The 21990-nt window shown below is 36.6% G+C and overlaps 1 protein-coding gene across 1 annotated transcript in view; it reads right to left on the reverse strand.

Moving 5' to 3' along the window:
- LOC149553109 (uncharacterized) overlaps positions 1-21990 on the reverse strand; it is a 136333-nt gene that overhangs the window by 74865 nt on the left and 39478 nt on the right. Inside the window, exons 4-5 of the mRNA XM_089789836.1 lie at positions 17448-17662; positions 16994-17101 (exon numbers count right to left, since the gene is read on the reverse strand). Of these exons, the coding sequence (XP_089645962.1) occupies positions 16994-17101; positions 17448-17662 (323 nt within the window). The remainder of the gene's footprint in view (positions 1-16993; positions 17102-17447; positions 17663-21990) is intronic.

Consider the following 21990-nt stretch of genomic DNA (forward strand, 5'->3'; position numbering starts at 1 on the left):
TATAGCTCTGATACCACAGTAATGGGCACCCCTGGATGTCCCAAAAAAACTAAACCAAATTGCTGAAAGGAATTATGTCAAACAGTTTGCATTCAACTTCTTATTTCTCCGTTTAATGTTTTAAACCCCTTATAACTCCGTAAATCAAATGTTTATTTGTTTGTTGTGTTTCGTGCATGGAATTGGTATCATACAACATAAACAAGAAAGAAACTACAATAATATGCAAAGTGGAAATGAACTGCTGCTAATAAAATGTTATTTTCAGAATTCATAAAACCAAATACATGGCAGATTTATCAACTCACTAATTACTTCAGCAGTATTGACATAATACTCTAGCCCATGCTTTCGAACTTGCTGCTACAATACTTTGTCCTTCAATCAGTTCACTACCTTCATAATACCATTCTCTCAAAGCGGCATAAGCGTCGAACAAGTAGTGAAGAAGATATGAGCAAAATACCAAATCTTCCTGTAGCCGAAAATGCAACTAAACTGCCTAATAATAAAGCCAATAACAAAGAATTCCAAAGGCCAAACCCCAAGGGAATGACGTCTAGAATGTTACAAGAGAGGATAGACGTCCTCAAATGCCAAGAACGGAGCTGCAACTCACACACCAATTTCTTCTCATATTCAACCTGCCTAATGAAGCCACAAATGCTTCCTTTTATTCTATTTCCAAGGGTCCGCTCAACTCATATGGGCAATGTGGGATAAAAGATGTGTAATATAGAAAACATATATTAAAATACCCCTTATGTCTCCCTTGGGTACACATCACCATAAAATAAATATTAAAGTAACACTTTAATATTTTACAATTAAATTAGACATTACTTTAATAAAACTTCAAGCATTAAAATGTATTAGCAATCGGACTCCGAATAATGCGAGTGATAGCTCATCGGAAAGCTCTCACCAAGGAGTATCGAATCCAATCACCAAAATTGACCTGCACTGTGTCCTGCCGACTTACTAAAAATAGTAAGTATGCCTGAAACTAAGTAAATCAACTTCGCTTTGGCCCAAACTGGAAATGACTAGGCCAAAACACTCCAAGATCCCATTAAACCCTTCGTTAGCCCTCAGGACCATGTAGAACAAGGCTAACACACACACACTTGGTCAACTGCTAAAATGGGGACATTACAAAAAATTTATTTTTATTCTAAATTCCAAGTGAACCAACAATAATTAGAAATATTTGAGAAATAATTATAACCACTAAGAACAACCACAAATATTTAAATTTTTAAATTAAAAATGTAGATATTTATGTTGTGATATTTCTATAGATATTTATGTTTACAAATATCTGATTGAACTTCCAAGATATTTATATTATAATTTAAATATCTCCTACTATTTTGGATTCTATCACGAGGTGATACTCCTGAGTTGCAATTATTTGCAATAAGATTGTTGTCACAAGAGGCTAGTTCTTCAGCTTCTAAGAGGAATTGGAGCACTTATGGTTTTATTCATTCATTGAAGAGGAACCGATTGGGATCAAAGAAAGCAAAGAACTTGGTGTACATTCATAGCACACTCTGCCTTCTCTCTCGTGTTGATCCTACATATATGGAAGGTCCCTCAACAAAATGGGATCAAATTGCACATGATGGAGATGTTGCAGCCATAGTGGAAGAAGCGGTTGACCCAAGTGGCTTTAATGATTTGCCCCCAGTTGTACTACCATCAAAGGAACCTGAGTTGGAGAGTGATGATTTTTTGGAGAGCATGATAGCTGAAGACCTTGAGATGGATGATCACAACCTTGTGGAGTAGATGATAGTACCATTGACATACTAATACTAGATATATTTCTGTTTTTTGTTTATCGTACAAAGTGTTCATTTTTGTTTGCATATCGGCAATTCAGCATCAAACTATACTTTTTTGAATTTAAAATTTGAATATGTAATTATAATCTCAGCGATTATCAATCTGATATGATGGTGATCATATGCAATATTCGAAAAACAAATGTCTTTGAGATACAATATTCTGATCATGTGAGTTTTGAAATCTTTGACTCTATGAATCTATTTTAATTTTTAATGTGACAACACTATTATTATTTACTTAGTCTTATAGTACTACTATTTTCAAGTTTTGTATTTACTTTTAGTATTAGACTCTTTTAAGTTTAAACTATTTAAAATTTAATTTTTTAAAAAAAAATTTAAAATTGCCATCTCCAAGTACCCCCGTCTCCTATTTGAAAAATTGTCGTACCAGTACCGGAGACCTCAAAGTCTCCCCGTCTCCCGGTGATCTTGGGTTCAACTTGATTTTCTTCTAACATTTTCTTAGCCAAAAGAGGTCTCTTTTTAGTATTGCTAATGTTTTCAAGCTCTCTATGATTAGACATGGAAGAGAGATCAGAATCATCCTCCCTCTCAATTTCTGTAGGTTGACCTTCTTCAGAAATGGATTCATCACTATTACTATAAATTTTAAAGGTTGTGTCTTCTTCAAATATTACATCTCTGCTAATTTCACTTGTTCTTTGTCCAGGAATGTAGATCTTGTATCCTTTTATAGTTTCACTATATCCAATGAATATTCTCTTCTTCTCGAAAGGCTCTAATTTCGTTCTTTTCTCTTTTGGTATGTGAATATAAACTAGACATCCAAATATTCTCAGGTGACTTATATTTGGTTTAACGCCTGTGAATACTTCCTCTAGGGTGGTATTCTTTAATATGGAGTGAGGGAATCGATTTTGAATGTAGACAGTTGTATTAGATGCTTCAGCCCAAAATGAATAATGAAGATTTTGATCATGTAACATAGCTCTGGCTAATTCAACTATAGATCTATTTTTTCTTTTAGCTATTCCATTCTGTTGAGGATTATAAGGTACAGAAAACTCCCTGTTAACCCCAACAGAAATGCAGAAGTTTTTAAAGATATCAGATATGTATTCACCCCCATTGTCTGACCTTAGGGTTTTGATCTTTTCACCTGATTGGTTTTCAACTAAGGCTTTAATTTCTTTGAATTTGGATAAGACCTCAGATGACTCATTTTGCTTTAGAAAATAGATCCAGGTTCTCCTAGAGTAATCATCAATAAAGATTGTATAGAAAAGACACCCATTAAGAGAGGGGACTGACATAGGGCCACAGAGATCTGTATGAATAAGTTCAAGAATGGATTTGGATTTATGATCACTTTTAAGGAAGGAATGTTTAGTATTTTTACTTAATGCACATCCCTTACAAATACTTAAATGATTAGTTTTCAGATTAGGTAGACCTTTTACAATTTTCCCTACAGATGATAAAGCCTGATAATTAAAATGACCTAGTCTCCTATGCCAGATTTCAGAGGAATTTGACTGATCATTACTAATGGTTAAGTTTAGATTAGGGTTTTGATTATTACAAAACTTATAAAGACTCCCATCTCTGACTCCAATGGAGATGGCTTTCTTAATAGTTGAGTTCTTGGGCCAAGATAAAACTCTATCTTCTTGAAATGCAATTTTGTATCCTTGATTAGCAAGTCCGGAGATGGAGAAAAGGTTTCTCTTGATTCCTGGTACATATAAAAAATTCTTGAGTTTAAGTGTAATTCCAGAATTCAGTTGTATTGAACAGGAACCAATTCTTTTAATATGATAAGAGGAGTTATCTCCAATGGTTACTTCTTCTGATGCATGATTAGTGAAAGTTTCAAACTTATCCTTAAATCCAGTGATGTGATGAGAAGCTCCACTATCTATGATCCAAGTATTGAGGTTAGTGTTTAATTCACTTGAGAGAGCTAAATAGAATGCATAATTTTCTTTTTCTACTTTCTCAATATTTTCATCCTTAACTTCCGCTAATGTTGCTTGAATTTTTTGCTGGACATACATAATAAGAGTGACCAATCTTGTCACATTTAAAACATCTAACTTTGGACCAGTCACGTTGTTTGTGAGATTTGTGATTTTTGTTGAATTCCTTCTTGTTATTTTTAAACTTTCTTTTCTTGTTTGATTTAGTATAGAGTGCTTGGATGTCTCCCTCTTGATTTGTAATAAGTCCTCTTGAAGCTAGTCTGGATTCTTCTTGAGCACATTCATTCTTTAACTGATCAAATTTTGGAAGTTTGGGTCGTGAACTTAAACCCCGAATGAAGGTTTCCCATGAAAGAGGAAGACCTCTAAGAGCAATCATGCTTAGCTCCTTGTCATCAACTTGATTATTCATAGTTGCAAGTGGATCCTTTAATTCAATAATTCTTAAGAAATATGAAGTTATAGATTCTCCATTTCTCATCTTTACATATAGTAGATCTTGTTTTAAAGTTAATAATCTACTAGTGTTGTTGATTTCAAATGTGTTTTGAATAGAGGAGAACATTTCAAATGCAGTCTGAAGAATTGCTATAGATGGAAGAATATGATCTTTTACTGAATCTATAATGATCTTCATTTCTTTGTTATTATGCCTTTTCCAAGTTACCTTTTCTTATTCATTTTCAGGCATGGGTAAATTTGATTCAATATATTTCTCTAATTCCATTTCTCTTAATACTATTAATAATCTGATTTTCCAGGATGAGAAATTTGATGCTCCATCTCGCCTATCTTCTATCCTTACATGATTCACCATTTTAATAATATGATTTAAAAAAACTCTTTTCTTTTAACTTTTGAAATTTTAGATTGAATAGATGCTTTGTAATAGTTTTCCTATTAGTATAGCTCTGATACCATGTTAAATTTTGCGGATCTCTGATAGATGAAACAATTACAAAATCAATAACTACGGAGAATTTCTTACTTGAATAGTGCTGAAAGTATTTCCTCCTTTATAACTTTACCAGCGATCACAATTAGCCTTCCTTTGACTATATACTGAAATGAATGGAGATGATCTATATTTGATGTTATTATATCTGCAAAATGAAACGTTAACCAAGTATCTTTTCTCTGATCGCAGGTACTGGAATACCGTAGATTGATTGCTTTTCACTGTGATCAGAGGGCATATATATAAGAGGGCAAAGCACATGTCTCCGAAGAGTCATGTCTCTACGTGGCCCAAAGGCCACGTAGAGGCATGCCTCTTCGTAGGCATGTTTCATAACAATAATAACTACCTTGATTAATTATAAGCCTAACAAACACAAGTCATGAAATGAGGCACAATAATATATCTGTCAATAACAGTGAGGAGCCTGATCACAATAATTAAAAGGCTATTGATAACAAATGTAACCTGATCAGAATATATTAAATGACTGCCGACAATCAACTTCATAATACTACACGTGTGTGTGTGTGTACATGCTTACATACATGTAGTTGATATAATCAGCAGTAATTTAATTTATTCATAAGCTTAGATCATTATATCAAATAATCCATGTTTGACGATAATTTCTCGCGTATTGCTTGCTTGGTTATACAGCCGTATGGATGTCTATACCTCCCCTAACCTTCTTATGACTTAACCATCTGATACCTATGCTTATACTTCCTCTAAGCTAACTTATGTTTTTTGCTTCCCCAACTTGTCTGTACAGTAGCCGTACAGTGTTTCTTTCTTTCGCTTGATCGTACGGTGGTATGGTCATTAGGAAAACCGTACTGCAATTTATTGCTCCACTCAGCGATGTACAGTTCGTACAGTTCTATACCATTTGTGCATATGCAAAGAGGGTCATACGGTATTAGTAGTGATGTCTGCTTCTCTGGCCGTACGATGCAACAGATGGTGTTTGGCATCCTTCCTTTTGATTGTACGGTCGTACGATGCTCTAGGATTGCTATGCCATACCCTCCTAGCAATATCATAGTCACTCTCTCTCATGGTCCTTGGTGTAAGGTGAAGTCTTTTACTTTATAGAAGGAAGTCTCGCTCCATTCTCGGAAGATGTCAGCTTTAATTATTTATTCCCAACTTGATTGTGCAGTGTTGAGCCTATCTATAATACCAAGAGGGATGCAAACTCTTACTACTACTTCCATACGTCTCCTACTTCCCTCAAATGAACATTGTGATGACTTTTAATAATGCATACTCGTCTTCTCTTTTTATTATTATTATTATATATCTATATTATTATTAATTTTTATTTTTATTTTTAATTATATTTTTTTCAAATTCTACCTGAATTGTTTATCTGCATGTCGCTATCTTCTCACACATCATTCCCCTAATGGTAAATTTGTAACATCGAACCATTTACCGGGTGTAGACACCTAAAAACCTTCAGAAAATAAAGTATTTTTATTTTCTGAAAAATTTCTGATGACATCATCATTTATTAATTAATTATTTATTTAATTAATTTATTTATTTTTATGCCATTAAATCCCTTTATCTTAATTAAAAATATTTAATTAAGGAATCCCTCCCAAAAATGTTTAAATCTTATTTAAACATTATTTCCTTATTTATTAATTATTTAATTAATAAATTGACCAAAAAACCCAAAATAAATAAAAAATTTATTTTTTGCCCAAAACTTGGCCAATTTCCTTAAGACCACTAACCTCTTCCAAAATCTTCTAATCCTTCTTTAATTTTGATTAAAGGCTAATCCCATCATTTCCTACCCCTAATCCCAACTCAAAATATTTAATTAAGATTAAATATTAATCCTCATGTTTATTAAAAATGTTTTAATAAATATCTCCTCAACCCAAACCCTTGAAATAAATAAAACTTTATTTATTTCCTAAAAATCTAATTTATCCTCATCCTAAGAAGTTCTAGACTCTTCTAGAAAGTCTTCATCCTCATCCTAAGAAGTTCTAGACTATTCTAGAAAGTCTTTATCCTCATCCAAAGTCTAGACTCTTCTAGAAGATGTCTTTAAACCTAATCCTAATCCCTTCCTAACCTTGTCACATTCTCTAAACATGGGTTAAGACTTACTAACCCAAGCCAAAGTTAACAAATATCTCCTCCTTCACCCACCCTCATTAAATGCCATCCACTTGCCTATCCCTAAGCTAATCCTAAACCATTCTAATCCATCCTCTAATCATTTGCATAATCCTAAGCAAGCTTAAAACCCTCCTAATCAAGCCCAAGTCAAAATTGCTCTCATCTCCCTCAAAATATCTCAACCATAAAACTTTATGAAGCCCACTAGGCCATAAATGACTCTTCCAAGCCCTTTTATTGCTCTTACAAGCCATTATGAGGGTCTTTATGAAAATTTTATCCCTTGAGCCTCCTTTGTTGACTCATCCTTCCCCTTTCCTCCATCCTCTCACCCTGTGACGTGTCACTCCTTGATTGGCTGTAAGGAAGCACAATCCATGTGCTCTCCTCTCATGCAATCTAAGCCCTCCATGAGCTTTTTCCCATCCTTGCATCTTAGCCCTCAATCCCTCAAGCCCTTTGCCTATTTAAGGAATCCTCTCCCAAGCCATTTTAACACAATCCATGAAGTAAAGTCATAATGCCATTTTGAGAAGCCATTTTACATCAAAACCATACACTCACACCCAAATTCCAACTCCATTTGAAGCCCTTTTTGAAGCATAAAGCTTGAGCATACATCCTATCTATTTAGACAAAGCTACTCAACAAGAGAGCTTCTCATTGAGAGAGCCCATTAATGGCTCATATTCTCAATTGAGAGCTCATCTTAGTCTATCTTGAAGTTTATGAATTTTGTTTAGTTTGTAAAAGCTTTATTTGAATTTGGTTTCTATTAGCATACTAACATTGCTCATATACACCGGGTTGGTCACTTCCTTCCCGTCCAACGTCCACAATTTGATTGCTTCATTATCGCCCACTTCACGAATCTGGTATGGTCCAACCCACTTTACTTTGAATTTACCAGGTTTGATCTCATTACGCCCGTTATATTTCAATACTAATTGGCCTAGTTGGAATTTGTTCAGCTTCAAGTGCTTGTCGTGCCAAACCTTGCACCTAAGGTGTGAAACCTCTGTGGCCCATTGTACTTGTAGTCTCTGTCCGATGAGCTTATTCAAGTTAGATAACCGCTCTCTGAGACTCTCCATATCTCCCAACTTGTTTTTAATTGCTATTCGTAAGCTCAATACCATAAACTCTTTTGTTACTACAGCTTCTTAACCATACATTAACTGAAATGGAGTGTGTCCCGTAGTGACTTTGTAGGAAGTACGGTAAGCCCATAACACTAATGGCAACTTCTCTTCCCAATCTTCACCTTCGATGCCACAAGATTTGTAAATTATTGAAACTAAAATTTTGTTTTTTGATTCCACTTGCCCATTCGCTCTCAGGTAGTACGAGCTCGATAGGGAGTGGTAGATTTTAAATTTCGTCGTGAGTAGTCTGATAACATGATTGACAAAGTGTCCTCTTCGGTCGCTTGTCAACTAATATGGAATATCGTACCTTGCAGTGATTTTCTCGTAGATAAATCTCGTCGTGCTCAGTGCAAAGTTGTGTGGTAGGGCTCGTGCCTCTACCCACTTTGTGAGGTACTCCATCATTACGACAATGTATTGACATCTGTGGGCTTTGCTTACCTTCAGGGGTCCAACAAAGTCCAGTCCCCACCATTCGAATAGTTCTTGCGCATGTGAGGGGTTTAGGGGCATGAATCTCTTTTCAGTGGTTTTCTAGCTCTTTGACATGTGTCACATCCAATGACCCACTCCCTATTGTGCACGGTAGGCCACCACAATCCTACGAGAAGTATCTTACGCGCAGTTGTGTTTGACCCCATATGTCCACCTACAAGTCCTTCATGTGCTTCTTTTAATACTTAGTATTTCCTCCTCAAGAACACATCATCAGAGGATTTGTTCAGGTCCCATCTTGTATAGGAGACCATTGATCAATTGAAATCTCTTTTCAGTGGTTTTCCAGCTCTTTGACATGTTTCACATCCAATGACCCACTCCCTAGCGTCATCATGCACGGTAGGCCACCACAATCCTATAAGAAGTATCTTACGAGCAGTTATGTCCGACCCCATATATCCACCTGTAGATTCCTTCATGTGGTTTTAATACTCTCAGTATTTCCTCTTCAAGAACACATCGTCGGGGGATTTGGTCAGGTCCCATCTTATATAGGAGACAGTTAATCAATTGAAATGTTCGACTTCTCAATATGAGTTTTCGTCTTTCATTTGGTTGCATTTCTCTAGGGAACTGACCCATTGAAAGATACTCTTCAATACTTGCATACCACAATGGTAGTATAGTGATCTAAAACAATTGTGCTTCCAGAAAGTCTAACTCCCTCAGGTGGTTCCCCTGACTTGATTCTAGAGAGGTGGTCTGCGCTCACATGGCTTTTCTCAGACCGTACTACAATCTTAAATGTGAAGTCCTGCAAAAGAAGTAACCATCTACTTCTCCATCCCTGAATGATTGGTTTATTCCCCAAATATAGCAAGGCCTGATGGTCTACATAAAACACGAACGGGGTTGCTAGTAAGTAGTGCCTAAACTTTTGCACATCATATACCATTCCGAGAGCTTCCCTCTCAATCGTGTTGTAGTTCTTTTCTGCTCTCGACAAGAGTCTACTTGCAAAGTACACCAGGTGGTCTAATTTGTGATCACCTATCTGTGCCAGTGTTGCTCCAATTGTGAAATTCGACACATCAACATGTACGTGGAACTCCTTGTCCCAGTTGGGGTAAGCCAAAAATAGGTGTTGTGGCTAATCATGTTTTCAACCCCTGAAATGCTTCATCCTATTCTATTTCCCATTTGTAGGGTTCTCCTTTGCAAGTTAGTTTGTCGAGAGGGTAAGATATTTTGGCGGAGTTTTTAATAAACCTCTGGCAGTACCCTATGTGTCCTAGGAATGATTTTACTTCGGTCACATCTGTCGACGATGGCATTTCCAAAATCACTCAGATCTTATCAAGATTTGTCTTCGAGTCTGCCTTGCACACGATGTGTCCCAACAGTTTTCCTTGAGGCACCGTGAATCTGCACTTCTTAGGGTTTAATGCTAGTTTAGTCATGCTCGTCTGCATCTTTCCATACACTCCTTGAGTTTGATCAGGTGCGTGTCCTCCACACTGAAAACTGACCAATTTTCAAAGAAAGCTTTGAAGTTCCCTACAGACATCTTGTCGAAGATGTGCATTATAATTCTTTGAAACGTTGTCGGGGCGTTGCACAAACCAAACAGCATCCGGTTGTAGGCGTAGACTCCATCTTCCACCACAAAGGTTGTTTTCAGCTTATCTTCCTCGGTTGTTTTCAGCTTATCTTCCTCAGTGATGGATATCTAGTTGTAGCCAGAAAATCCATCCATGAATGAATATATTTCATGCCCAACAACTTCCTCCAAAATATTATCAGTGAATGCTATTGAGAATGGATTCTTACTTGTTACTATGTTCAGACAGCAAGAATCCATGCATATTCTTATTTAAGTGGAATCATTTTTCAATGATATCACAATTGGACACCCATTCACTTGTTTGTACTCAAAAAGTAATGCTTGCATCAAGCATTCGGTTAATCTTGTCCATGACCCATGCAACATAGTTTTTATTCATGTGGTATGGTTGCTTACGTACAGGTATTGCTCCTTGTATTAATGGGATGCGGTAGACACAGTTCTGGTGGCACCCCTTTCAGGTCTTCGTATGTCCACGTGAAAACATCCTTATACTCCATGAATATCTAAAATGTTGTCACTTTTAGAACTAGATTCCAATCATCTCCCATAGAAATGTTCTTAGGTTGACCTCGTCTCCTAAGTTCATAGTCTTCACCGTGGGTTCTATTAGAAATAATAGTCCACCAAGATAACTGAGAGGGGGTGGTGAATCAGTCATCCAATAATTAAAACATTTATCAACCTTAAACAATCTTATCCATTCAACCAAAGTAAATAGTAACCATAACAAGATGCACATAGACAATTACACCAGATATGTTTAGGGAAACCCTTGATCTGAGGGAAAACCCCAGTGCGAATGATGCCCACAAGATGATGTACTAATATAAATATTCCTTGTTAGAGGATGGACCCTGTTAGGAGTCTATTACAACATTTAGTACATAAGAGTCCCTATTAAAAGACTTTGAAACCTTGTTAGAAGATTCCAACCCTGTTAGGAGTTGTGTTAGCCCTCTTAGGAATTGTGGAAGACAGAAGGACCCACTGTCCAAACAACTTCTGAGGCAAGACCACTGAACTCACTATCCAACTGATCTCTCAACTATTCTTTGCAGAATAATTAGATGTACTATACATTAACTTGTTTCATTTGTCCTGTCAACCACAATCACTGTCAGACCTTGTAGACTGGGTCACGAACCTTGGATCCAAGTATCCAACTTCGAATCACACAATAAAACCTCGGCAATGAAGTTTCCTTCACTCCCGCTATCTTAGCATTTCGCTCTTTAATCATTCGCATTCACCATTCACACTTCATACATGATAAAGGAAAATGTCCTTCCTTTATACCGAATCCATATAACAATTCCCTGAGTCGGCTGTTACACCTTCTCAATTAATTATTATAGGACCACATTAAGAACATGTTACACTTAGCGATAACATTAATCTTTTGCCTTGCAACTTGAATAACTTTTCGTACATGTAACATTATGACGAGCGAGCTTAGCTACATCATCACCAACATGTCTTCTTCACATCTGTAACTTCAACTTCTCAAAATAATAACTCTGCTAAGAGATATAAAAAGTTTACCAGAACATGCCTCTGTAAACTCTATCTCAGAACAATCTTCACCGAAACTTGCATAACTTCTTCCAAACTTAATATCTTATGCTTCTGAGGTTACCTTCGTATACTAGACACATAGTATAATCTCCCTTTAACCTTGCTACTAAAAGTACTCAACAATCTATCCGTACCAACTTGATCTTTCAACTGTTCTTCTGTCAGATACCACAAAAAATTGCTATGTTGACATCAATGACAATCACAGTCATGAATGTAACATATCATCATGATAATGATCTAATCATGTTTCTACAATACTCCCCCATAGGAATATCATCAGCATTCATGCTTCCAACAGGTTCTTCATTTTTTATAGGTTTCTCGTCACTGAATATATGCGCAAATGTTTCATCTATCGGTGCCTCCCCTTCCTTGACCTCTTTGTATTCCGTTGAAAATTCGTTCTTTTCATCTCCCTTACTTCCTTCTTCGACCCCTAACATGTGACAACTCGAAAAGGGTTCATAGTTCTCCATTTGCCAATGGACTAGGCCATTCACCGAGTCCAAGTCATCATCGTCAGATCCTCCTAGTTTCAAGATTCCTTCTTCATTGAGTTCCATCATTTTCTTTCCTTCGTCGTCTCCTACTTCGCCTTCGGAGTCTAACAACGCCACATCTTCTCCCACCATCTGGGTGTGTAGGTCAATTATGAACCTACGATCCCCTCTTTCCATGGAAAGAGTACTCCTTTTCCAGTCATGTTTCACCTTTGCTTGTACTAGCCAGCCCCTTCTAAGGATGGCATCATAACCTTTCCTTTTCAACAAAATGACCACAAAGTTGAGTAACAAGGGTTGTGTCCCAATCATTATGGTTTGCGCCATTAGAGTTCCGAGGGGTTTGGTTTCATGTTAATCGGTGCTAAGTAGCTGGAATGTAGGCGGCCATAGGGTTGGTTGTCCCAACTTCTTCCACATTTCCTCAAGTAGTACATTTACATCCGACCCTCTGTCTACGATGGTGTCTATTAGGATGGTTCCAAGAATACCCATCTCAACTACTGCAGGGTGCCTTTTTGTGTTTAGCGTGAGTAACATTGGGTCTACCGTGGTAGTTCCGCTTCACTGTGGGTGTAACTAAGGCATTGCAAGAAGGTCGTTTAAGTTCATAGAAACCTCACCTTGTATTACCTGTCGTATTATGTTTTGTTTTGCCCGATTCCTCCTTGAGGTACCAGCAATGTCCTTTATTTGCATTCGTTCAACCTCCATCTATTTTCCTATTTTTGCTTTTGCCTACTGCATCCTTTTCTTTTCTTCTTCCGGATCTGGGTATGTTGCCTTTTTCTCTTGTGCGTGAGTTATTGCTAATGTTTCTTCCTTACATCTTTCTATAGTCAATAGGTTCACCCCGAGCTTAGGGCATTTTGAGTCATCATGATCTCCAAGACCACACCATCTAAACAATAGTTGTGGTGTTCCCTTTGTACTACAATCTCTGGCAAAGTGGCTCCATAGGTTGCATGTGCAACGTTGTATCATTTGTCGTCCGGTTGGATCGTATTGTATCTGCCTATGGCCCTTGTTATTGTTGTTGCCTCCTCTTCTACGTCGATTGTTGTTCTGATACCCTCCTGAAGTTGTCACATCATTGTTTGTATTTGTCCCCGTAGCTCCCAAGGTGGACACTTCTTGCATTAGTAGCACTTGTTGATGACCCTTTGTTTTCATATTGAACGGGCATTGCTTGGTGGAAACTCCAGCAATCTGGCAGATATCACAAAACTGGTTCTTTGGGCAAAATTTTTGCGTGGCCTTCCTCGCAGTCCCTACACCATTGTTCCCCTTTTTTGCTTTGGCTAGGGTTCTTTTTCATATTTTTAAATTCTTTCATCGTACGTAGCATATCTTTCTATAATGCCCAAACAGTTTTATTTGATTCCTCATTGCTACTTTCAAAGGATGAGTCTTCCGAATCCGAAGATCTGTCTTTCTTCTTTTTCCCAGTTTTGTGTTCGCTCTCTAAGTCCATTGTGCAGTTGTATACATCAATGTATGATATTGGAGGTGCTATTTTCATCTTTTTCCGCAATGTTGGTTGTAGCCCTTTGACAAACCATATTTTCTTCAACCCGTCCGCTGGTGGGCTTTCCATCTTTCCTACCAGCTCCTTCAGTCTCCTCGCGTATACACGAACTGTTTCATTCTTCCCTTGCTTTGTACTGTAAATTTTGGCTACAATCTCATTGTCATCCCTAAGTAGTCAGAATTCTGCTATAAATTCTTTATCGAGTCCTGCCCACGTGGCTAGCTTCCTCTAGTTGATGTCTAAAAACCAATCGATTGCTACACCTCTTAGGGTAGCTGGAAATTGTTGGATCCAGTCATCTTCATGTGTTACACCATTTGCAGTCCATATCATTTCACACGTTTTATAGTGTTGAACTGGGTCGACCATCCAGTCGCCAATAAATTTAGGCAGTTTCTCCTTCAGTACTACCATCGTTATCTTCTGCTTGGTTCCGCTCAACTTTTGTGTGTGTTGCGCACCTATGTTGTTCTGCATACCCACGATGCTTTGCGTACCCGCATTGTTATGTGTACCCACATTGTTCTACACAATCGCATTACTCTATGGTGTGAAGAGTTCTTCACTTCTTCTAGAAGTAAGTTATCGAGTTGTATCCATTTGTCTAGTGTATCGGGGACAAAGAGTTCACCCCACGCTCAAACTCCTTTGGCAACTCGAGCCGTGCTGGTTCTTTCTCTTGTCTATATTCTCTACCCTTGGCGTATACAAGTTTAAAAACTCCTCCCTTGTCTCTTCAACCAAACTCAATCTTTGTCGCATCTCCTCAAGCAAGTCTTTGGTACTTCTAAGTCGCTTAGGCGAATGCACTCCGTCAGTCAGTGCTCTTGTGGCACCACCTCCGTGCTCGTTGGCGAACTGTTGAAACTTCTGCCTTCGTTTTGCATGTTGTGTGAGGATTAACACTTCCTGTGATGTGCGTACATCATCCTCTTATTTTATTTCGATCTTTATTGAACAAGTTCAGCATTAATCTTCGTTACACATCTTTGATACCAAGTTCGACAAGGAATGACGCCAAATGTTTACCGTACAAGGTAAACAGATAGTTATTGCATTAAGAGACTAGAATATAACATAGAACAAATAGTACTTTATTCATATAAGCAGAGTATACAATCACAGGTACAATGATGATTCGTAGTTCAATTCGAACAATGTACATATATCTTTCGAAGAGGTGACTCAACCGTCACGCAACCTTTCGGACGCTAACTAATCCCGTTGGCTGTGTTTAGACTTTTGCCAACAACAACGTCCCCTATCCCCAACATGCTTTTGGGATGAAGATGGCTGAAGAAAAATTCAAGGTCGCATCCCACGATAATGTAGATAACTAAGCATGGTAAGGCACAAAAGTTGTATGACCACTAGCACATTGCCACATACATCAATGAATCAAACAAAACGTCTCAATAACCACTAGCACCAACATTAGTGAATCTCATGCAAACATTGCAAGACTAACATAATTAAAATAGACTCAAAAATAAAATAAACCAAATATCATCATATAACATCATGCAAGTATATCATCACCAAAAGCATAACCTATCATCTATCGACAATGATATAGATAAGAGCATCAGAATGCAATGTATCTAGGTGTATCTCACAATGCCAATACAAGATCCTAACATACACATGCCACAAAATCACATAAAAGAAACTACCATCCCAAATCAAGTATGCAACAAGCAATTACCCAATGGTTCTCACAACCAAGCATAAGGAATAAGCAACTTGTCAAAGCAATAGCACAACCCAGATCACCATGAAGGCACCAATACTACACAGGCCCAACATGATCATAAAATATAAGCATATATTCATCCAAGCATAAAGTAAGCACAAACAATCGCATAAAGCCACAACGAGGCATCTAGAACCAAAACAAGGCATGACAAAAGAGTTCTCATCCAACTACACAAAAGCACCACCACAAACATAATGCCAAGGCTACATCCAAAAGGATGTCGTGCAGGAAGCGGACAGGAGAAACACTGCATAAATACTATCTTAAAGACATAATTGACTGTTATTAACAACTATTTTAATAATGTCATGGGCTAGCTCCCAATGTGCATCATTAGTGTCATAGAAGATTTCTCATTTTACATTTGGCTATGCATAGGTTCAATATTCATATACTTGTAAACGCTTACAGATAACAACAAAATGTGGTCACCACCTAGTCCTCTATCAAAAGACCCATACAAATATTGATGCAAAGGTAGCTAATTCCCATTATAAGTTAATAACAACTATGGTGCCTACTCAGCCATTTAACAAGGACACTCTTAAAGATATGAATAAATTTAAAGAACTCAAAATCAGCATATGAAGACTAGGTCACTAGAGCATGTGAAAAATTATAGAAGTCTCTCTTGCACAAACATTTTCCTGGTTTGATAATGGAGTAAAGCTAAGGAAAGCAATTGTCTTTCTATCTGTGCTTCAAGTAAGCAAAGGCTTCAAGTAAGCAAAGGCTCTGTGGAAAATTGAAGTTTCAGATCAGAAAGCTCAGATTAGTATCCTGCAATAACTTACATATAAAAGTTGAAATTTTGAAGGAGAAAGAAAAATTAAATGGGGCTCCTTCAGCAATCAACCTTTCTATATCAAAAGGTAACTAAGCTTAGCTCAATTCACTGACAGATGAAGGTTGAAGATCAGAATGACCCAGTAACAAGTCACACGTAATAAAAAATACTCTACCAACCCCTCCTCAATGTGCTTTCCTAGTGGTTCAGTTCCAGTCAAATAGTTCACTGAGATGTTAAGCCCTAAACTTCAACACAGAGTGACCACATTGGACCCCCTAAGAGACCTTCCATCTATCAACCATAGCTGAATCAGTGAACCTTGTATGTATCTGAGTTGGTGGGAAAAAACTAAAATGGAACCCATCTTGCTTGACGTTATGTTCATTTTTTCAATCCCCAATACTGCACTAATTCCAAGTAATCACTCTTGTGCTGGCAATCCCTCTTGCCCAACAGATTAAGCCTACAACAACAGAACCAGGGAGCAACGTGTTTTTTAGCTCCGTTATTAAGGCAGCTGGTAATCAAACATGAACAGATCAGACTGTATGCCATTAAAAGTTATAACTGACAAGACAAACAGTAATGCAACAGTTTTCATATTCTTTTTGCATTATCAATAGTTTGACAGACATTAAAGAAAGCATGAAAGAATGATAAGATATTAAGATCTATCAGAAGCTATTAATAGCACCACTATCTGAAATACAAATCCATACGAACCTTACAAATTCATTTTCAAGGTCCTTTGCTCTGCTTATAAAGCTTTTTCCCTCGCTCGAGAAGAAATTGGCTTTCAATCTTTTGAACTTGTTAGGGATGCCAGAGCTCCTGTCACATCAGAAGGGAAATAAAATGATATGAAAGAATTCAAATATGAGTACTGCAAAGAAAAAGGATTCCTGGCAATTTTGTTTACAATGTTATAAATAAGATTCATAATTGCAGATCTAACAAAATTTGTAACTAACATGGATGCATAACAAATTTAATTGTGATCAAAATACAACATTGCTAACTTTTAATAATGTTATTAAATATTAAAGAGACATTGCTAGCATTATGCATGCATGCAGATTTCATGAAAACCTTTTCATATGATTTAAACTACCACGATTTGGTACAAGTCTGAATAACAGTTTCCTGAAGGGCATATTTTCAATTCCATCAACCTCACCTTAAGCTAGAACTGGATTTGCAAGCATCTTTTAAAACTGACTTTGCTGAAGCATATATCACACTCTCATATTCAATAATTGCTTTGCCAGAAACAATTGGAGGAGGTAATAGCTGTACAAGTTGCTGCATTAATTGAGTTGTGAGTATAAGCCTACTCTTTGCTTGAGAAACCAATGCTGCCTTTTCGACACAACAGAAATCATCACCGTCATTCTGAAAATAGAATGCAATCATCCAAACCTTTAAAAGTTTTATATTCACACTAGGAGGTCTATGAAGTGAAAAGGAACCAACTTCTGTAAGATACCTCAAATAACAGAATAAATTAAATAATCCAAGAAATTTTGTTATAAAAAGTTAAAAACCACTTAAACAACAGCTGCAACAAGGAAACATCAAATGAAGGTTAAATTATGGGAGAATCCAATTGCAACTAATGTCTTTGCAACAGGATGTAGCTATTAGTAAGTAGTCTTACTGAGCTTGTAACAAGAAAGTAGTTCAAACAAATATAATGTGCATCTCCATCATTGGAATTTCATGCAAGGTACTCAATTCTGTCCATTCATCTGTTACGGAATAGCCAAATCATAGACCAAGGAATATGGTGAACTCTTTTCCAGTATTCCACTTGGATTTATCCACTAGGTAGTTTCAGCTGGCCCATACAAAAGAAAATGGAAAAAACAAATCAAGAAACATTCCGGTATATCTCAGAAATGGTCAGGAACAGATAAGGGATGGCTAAACATCCCCCAACCATGCATTCGATCATAGTTCACAGACGTGGACTAAGAGAGTACTAGGCAAGTCCCAAAATTTTGAATCAGCAAATACTTGACAAAATAATGTATCTTTAAAAAGCTTTTTTGCAGAAATCAACAACAAAGATAAATGTATTAAATTACATCTCAAAAGAGAAAATCCATGGTTTTATAGCCAAAAGCATATGGTAAAAACATGCTTTGAACAACATTACCCACATGTTTCCTATCCCTTCAAAAATTCGTAAGTTCAAACTGTAAGAACTCACCAAGAAAACAAAGAGTACTCAGCAACTCATAGAGTTTGCAAACTATGCCTTGGACAGCTAGTCATCCTTACACTGCAGCCAACAAAACTGCAAATTTACTTTTATGTTTTAATTAATGACAGAATAAAAGTGTGTGTGTGTTTGGGAGAGAGAGGAAGGGGGAAAACCTTTACAACCTTGAACCCAAAACAAAGACGACAACACATTGAAATCTAAGTTACAAAATCAATGGTTTTACTGTACTTTTACAAACTGATTCTAGGTACAGCATGTACCAGAATCAGGTACAGGTTGGACACCGTTTGGAACCAGACAAGTTTCGGTTTTTTCCGTCCATTAAACATTTCCATTTCTTTCACCGAAACTTAATGTTTCCACTGTCAATGTGCACTTTTAAGGCAATTCCAAATGCTGGTGTGGTTTCTAGGAATGAAAACATGTCTATGGGTTAATGGAAAAAAAAAAACACAAGTTGCAGGTTGGTTGGGGCCATACCCCTTAACAACACCTTGAACCTAAAACAATGACAATAACACAAATTATTGAGTCAATTGTTCTCTAAGTCGATTTTGGGTACAGTACGTACCAGAATCGGGTATAGCTTGGTAACCTTGTGGGACAGTCCATGAAATGTTTTCATTTTCTTTTCTCAATGTTTCCATTGTCAATGTGCACTAGTAAGACAATTCTAGACTCTAGCGTTGTTTCCAAGATAGAAACACATTGATGGGTTACCACAGAAAAAACACAAGCTGCAGATAGGGAAAAATGCATTGCAAAATAAATGTGCAAGGAGAACTTGTTGCTGAAAGAAATGAAGAGTTTGCAAGTGAATTGACTTCATCTTAGAATCATCACTTGTAGACCAGCCACATTTTGATTTTTTTAAGATTTCATTTAAAATAAAAATCACCATAGTTATAAATTTACTTCATTATTGAAGATGGGCATGAAATTCTTAATCACAACTATAAATCTAAACACTAATTTTTAAATTCATTATCTATTTGTTATGTTATAGGTTAATTTAATATTATTGATTTAAAATTATTAAATTATATCAATAACATTTCTTATTAGTATAGTAATAAAGTTCAAATAATATTTACTATTGAACATCTGTGATTACCATTTAAATATATATATATATATATATATATATATATATATATATAGTTACATTATAAAGTATAAAAGTAATAAATAGAAGTCATTATTATATCCCATATTAATATATTCTAAGTTTAACGTTTGTTTCTACTTTTTAGGCTGCAAATATATATGCTTGTGATTATATGTTTTACAAAAAGTACACAACCCCTCAAAAACAATTGCTGTAACGGCATCCCATACACATACTCATACCAACAACTTGGAAAAAAATTTAAAAACTTCCTCATTATGTTAATTGTAAATTTTGTGAGAAGATAAAGGAAGATATAAGTAATGAGAAAACAATAGATCAGAAACAAGAAGAGGATGAAAGATCAGCAGGGTGAAGAAGATAAGAGAGTGTCAAAGACTATCATTTGAGTTAGGTTTACCATATATTATTCAATTGCCCAAGTCGTTTTGAATTTCTATATGCTTAGAATGTAAATTAAATAAATGAAACAAATAGAGAGTCCAAATTAGGCAACTATAAAAGAGAGATCAAGACTCCAATCAAATAATCCAATTTTCTCATTTTCAGTTATCCCTTACAAATGGTGTTTGGAGCATTCAAGGACAAAAATACTTAGTGTGACAAATCCAAAGAATGAAAACCTTCAAGCTAATTTATCAAAGATTAGTTAAGGCTTTAAAGTCACTTATAGTTTGCCACAGTGCCCCTAAAATGGCACTAAAATAATAGCCTTTTGTGGGATGCTTACCCCCCAAAAGAACTTGTGTCCCTTGCAGGGGACACTACTGAGACTTGGGCAATTGAAGAAAATGTCCCCCCACAGAATCACCACCTTTGCAAGTGATGCCTCCATATTAGCTTGCCACATAACAGTACATACAAAATGCAACCTTCAACTTCAAAAAGATAGTTTGACTTTCACTAAGTATTTGCAAATATGTTATATTGCAAAATTTGCCTTGAAGTTTGCAATTCATCTCAATTTGTATATCACCACCCTCTTCACCATTGCTCCCCCACCATCCCCTCGCCAAGACCAAATTTAGGCACTTGGTCCCCTTGTCTCTAAAAACCCATCCCTGCCTCCCCTTGTCAGAAAACATTGTGGAACTATTTGCCAAATGTGTTTTATTTGTTGAATTTTGGGTTTAATGTTGATGCTCCTAATAAGGGTTTAGATCTGCTTAGGTTGAATGCCTCTGCACAATTGATCATCAATTCTAGCCTTGTAATTGACTGAACCAAACATAAAATAAGTGTTTTCAGCCCCCTTTGCTCTTATGCCTAGAGTTTGGAGTATTTGGTTGTTGTAGGGAGTCATATCAGCTATTGAATATGTTGTAGTTTGCTATTCTCCAACCTTCATCATCAACAAGCCTAGAGTTTGAACTCTTGTTATTTTTGGGGAATTCCAAACATTTGAATCAATTGCAACTCATGTTTCTAGCATCAACCAAAGAAATTATCAGTTGGTTGCCTTCACTTTTGGTTTTGGTCTTCAATTTGGGATTTGGTTTTCAGTCTTGGTGTGTTTCTAGCTTCTTTTTGTTGGCATACCTACTGCAAGCTAGGGTTGTCGTTGCACCAAAAGATCAACCCATCAATGCCCGATACAACCACTAGACTTATAGAACACAGGAGGTGATTAAGCCACATCACGAATCTCAAAGGGGAACATTGGTCGTTAGTCCACCCCCAAGCATCACCTGAGGAGATTTGAACTCGTGACCAAGCTTTGATACAACTTGTTACAAGCTAAGGTTTTTGTTGCACCAAAATATCAACCTATCTACCACTAGACTTATAGAACACAGGAGACGATTTAAGCCATGTCATGAATATCGAAGGGGAGCATTGGCGATTAGTCCAACAATTCCTCCATCTAATTTCAAGCTCTTGGAAGATAGTTGAAGTAATTAATATTTTGCATCCACTAAATATGCTTCATTAGATTCAAAAAAAAAATTCTATCATAATCTCTTTGGCATTGTAACAGGCAGTTGGTTGGTGTGAAACCAAATCCTTCCCCAGCTTCCTCCTAGCCTAACAGCTTGTGGTCTATGAGCTTTGGAACAAAGAATGGAGACCCATAAATCTTTTTTTTTTTAAATTGTCAAATGATATAGTTGTGACTGCCCTTGTAGACACAGATGCAAAATGTGGAAGCATACATAGGCCACTTGTTATGTTGGCATAATACCTTCAAAGAAATGTTGTCTCTTGGATTACAATGAATGCAGGTGATCCAAAATGGATTCATGTTGAATCACTACTCATGAAACATGGGTCAATGAGTTTGACTCAAAAATCACAGCTAAATCATGATAGCAATATCACAGTATGACTTGCTGTGGAAATTATCTCCTACTTATCAATTGATGA

This window comes from Cupressus sempervirens, chromosome 6 (genome assembly GCF_028749045.1).
Source record: "Cupressus sempervirens isolate cs-2001-9-10 chromosome 6, ASM2874904v1, whole genome shotgun sequence".
Classification (NCBI taxonomy): Eukaryota; Viridiplantae; Streptophyta; class Pinopsida; order Cupressales; family Cupressaceae; genus Cupressus; species Cupressus sempervirens.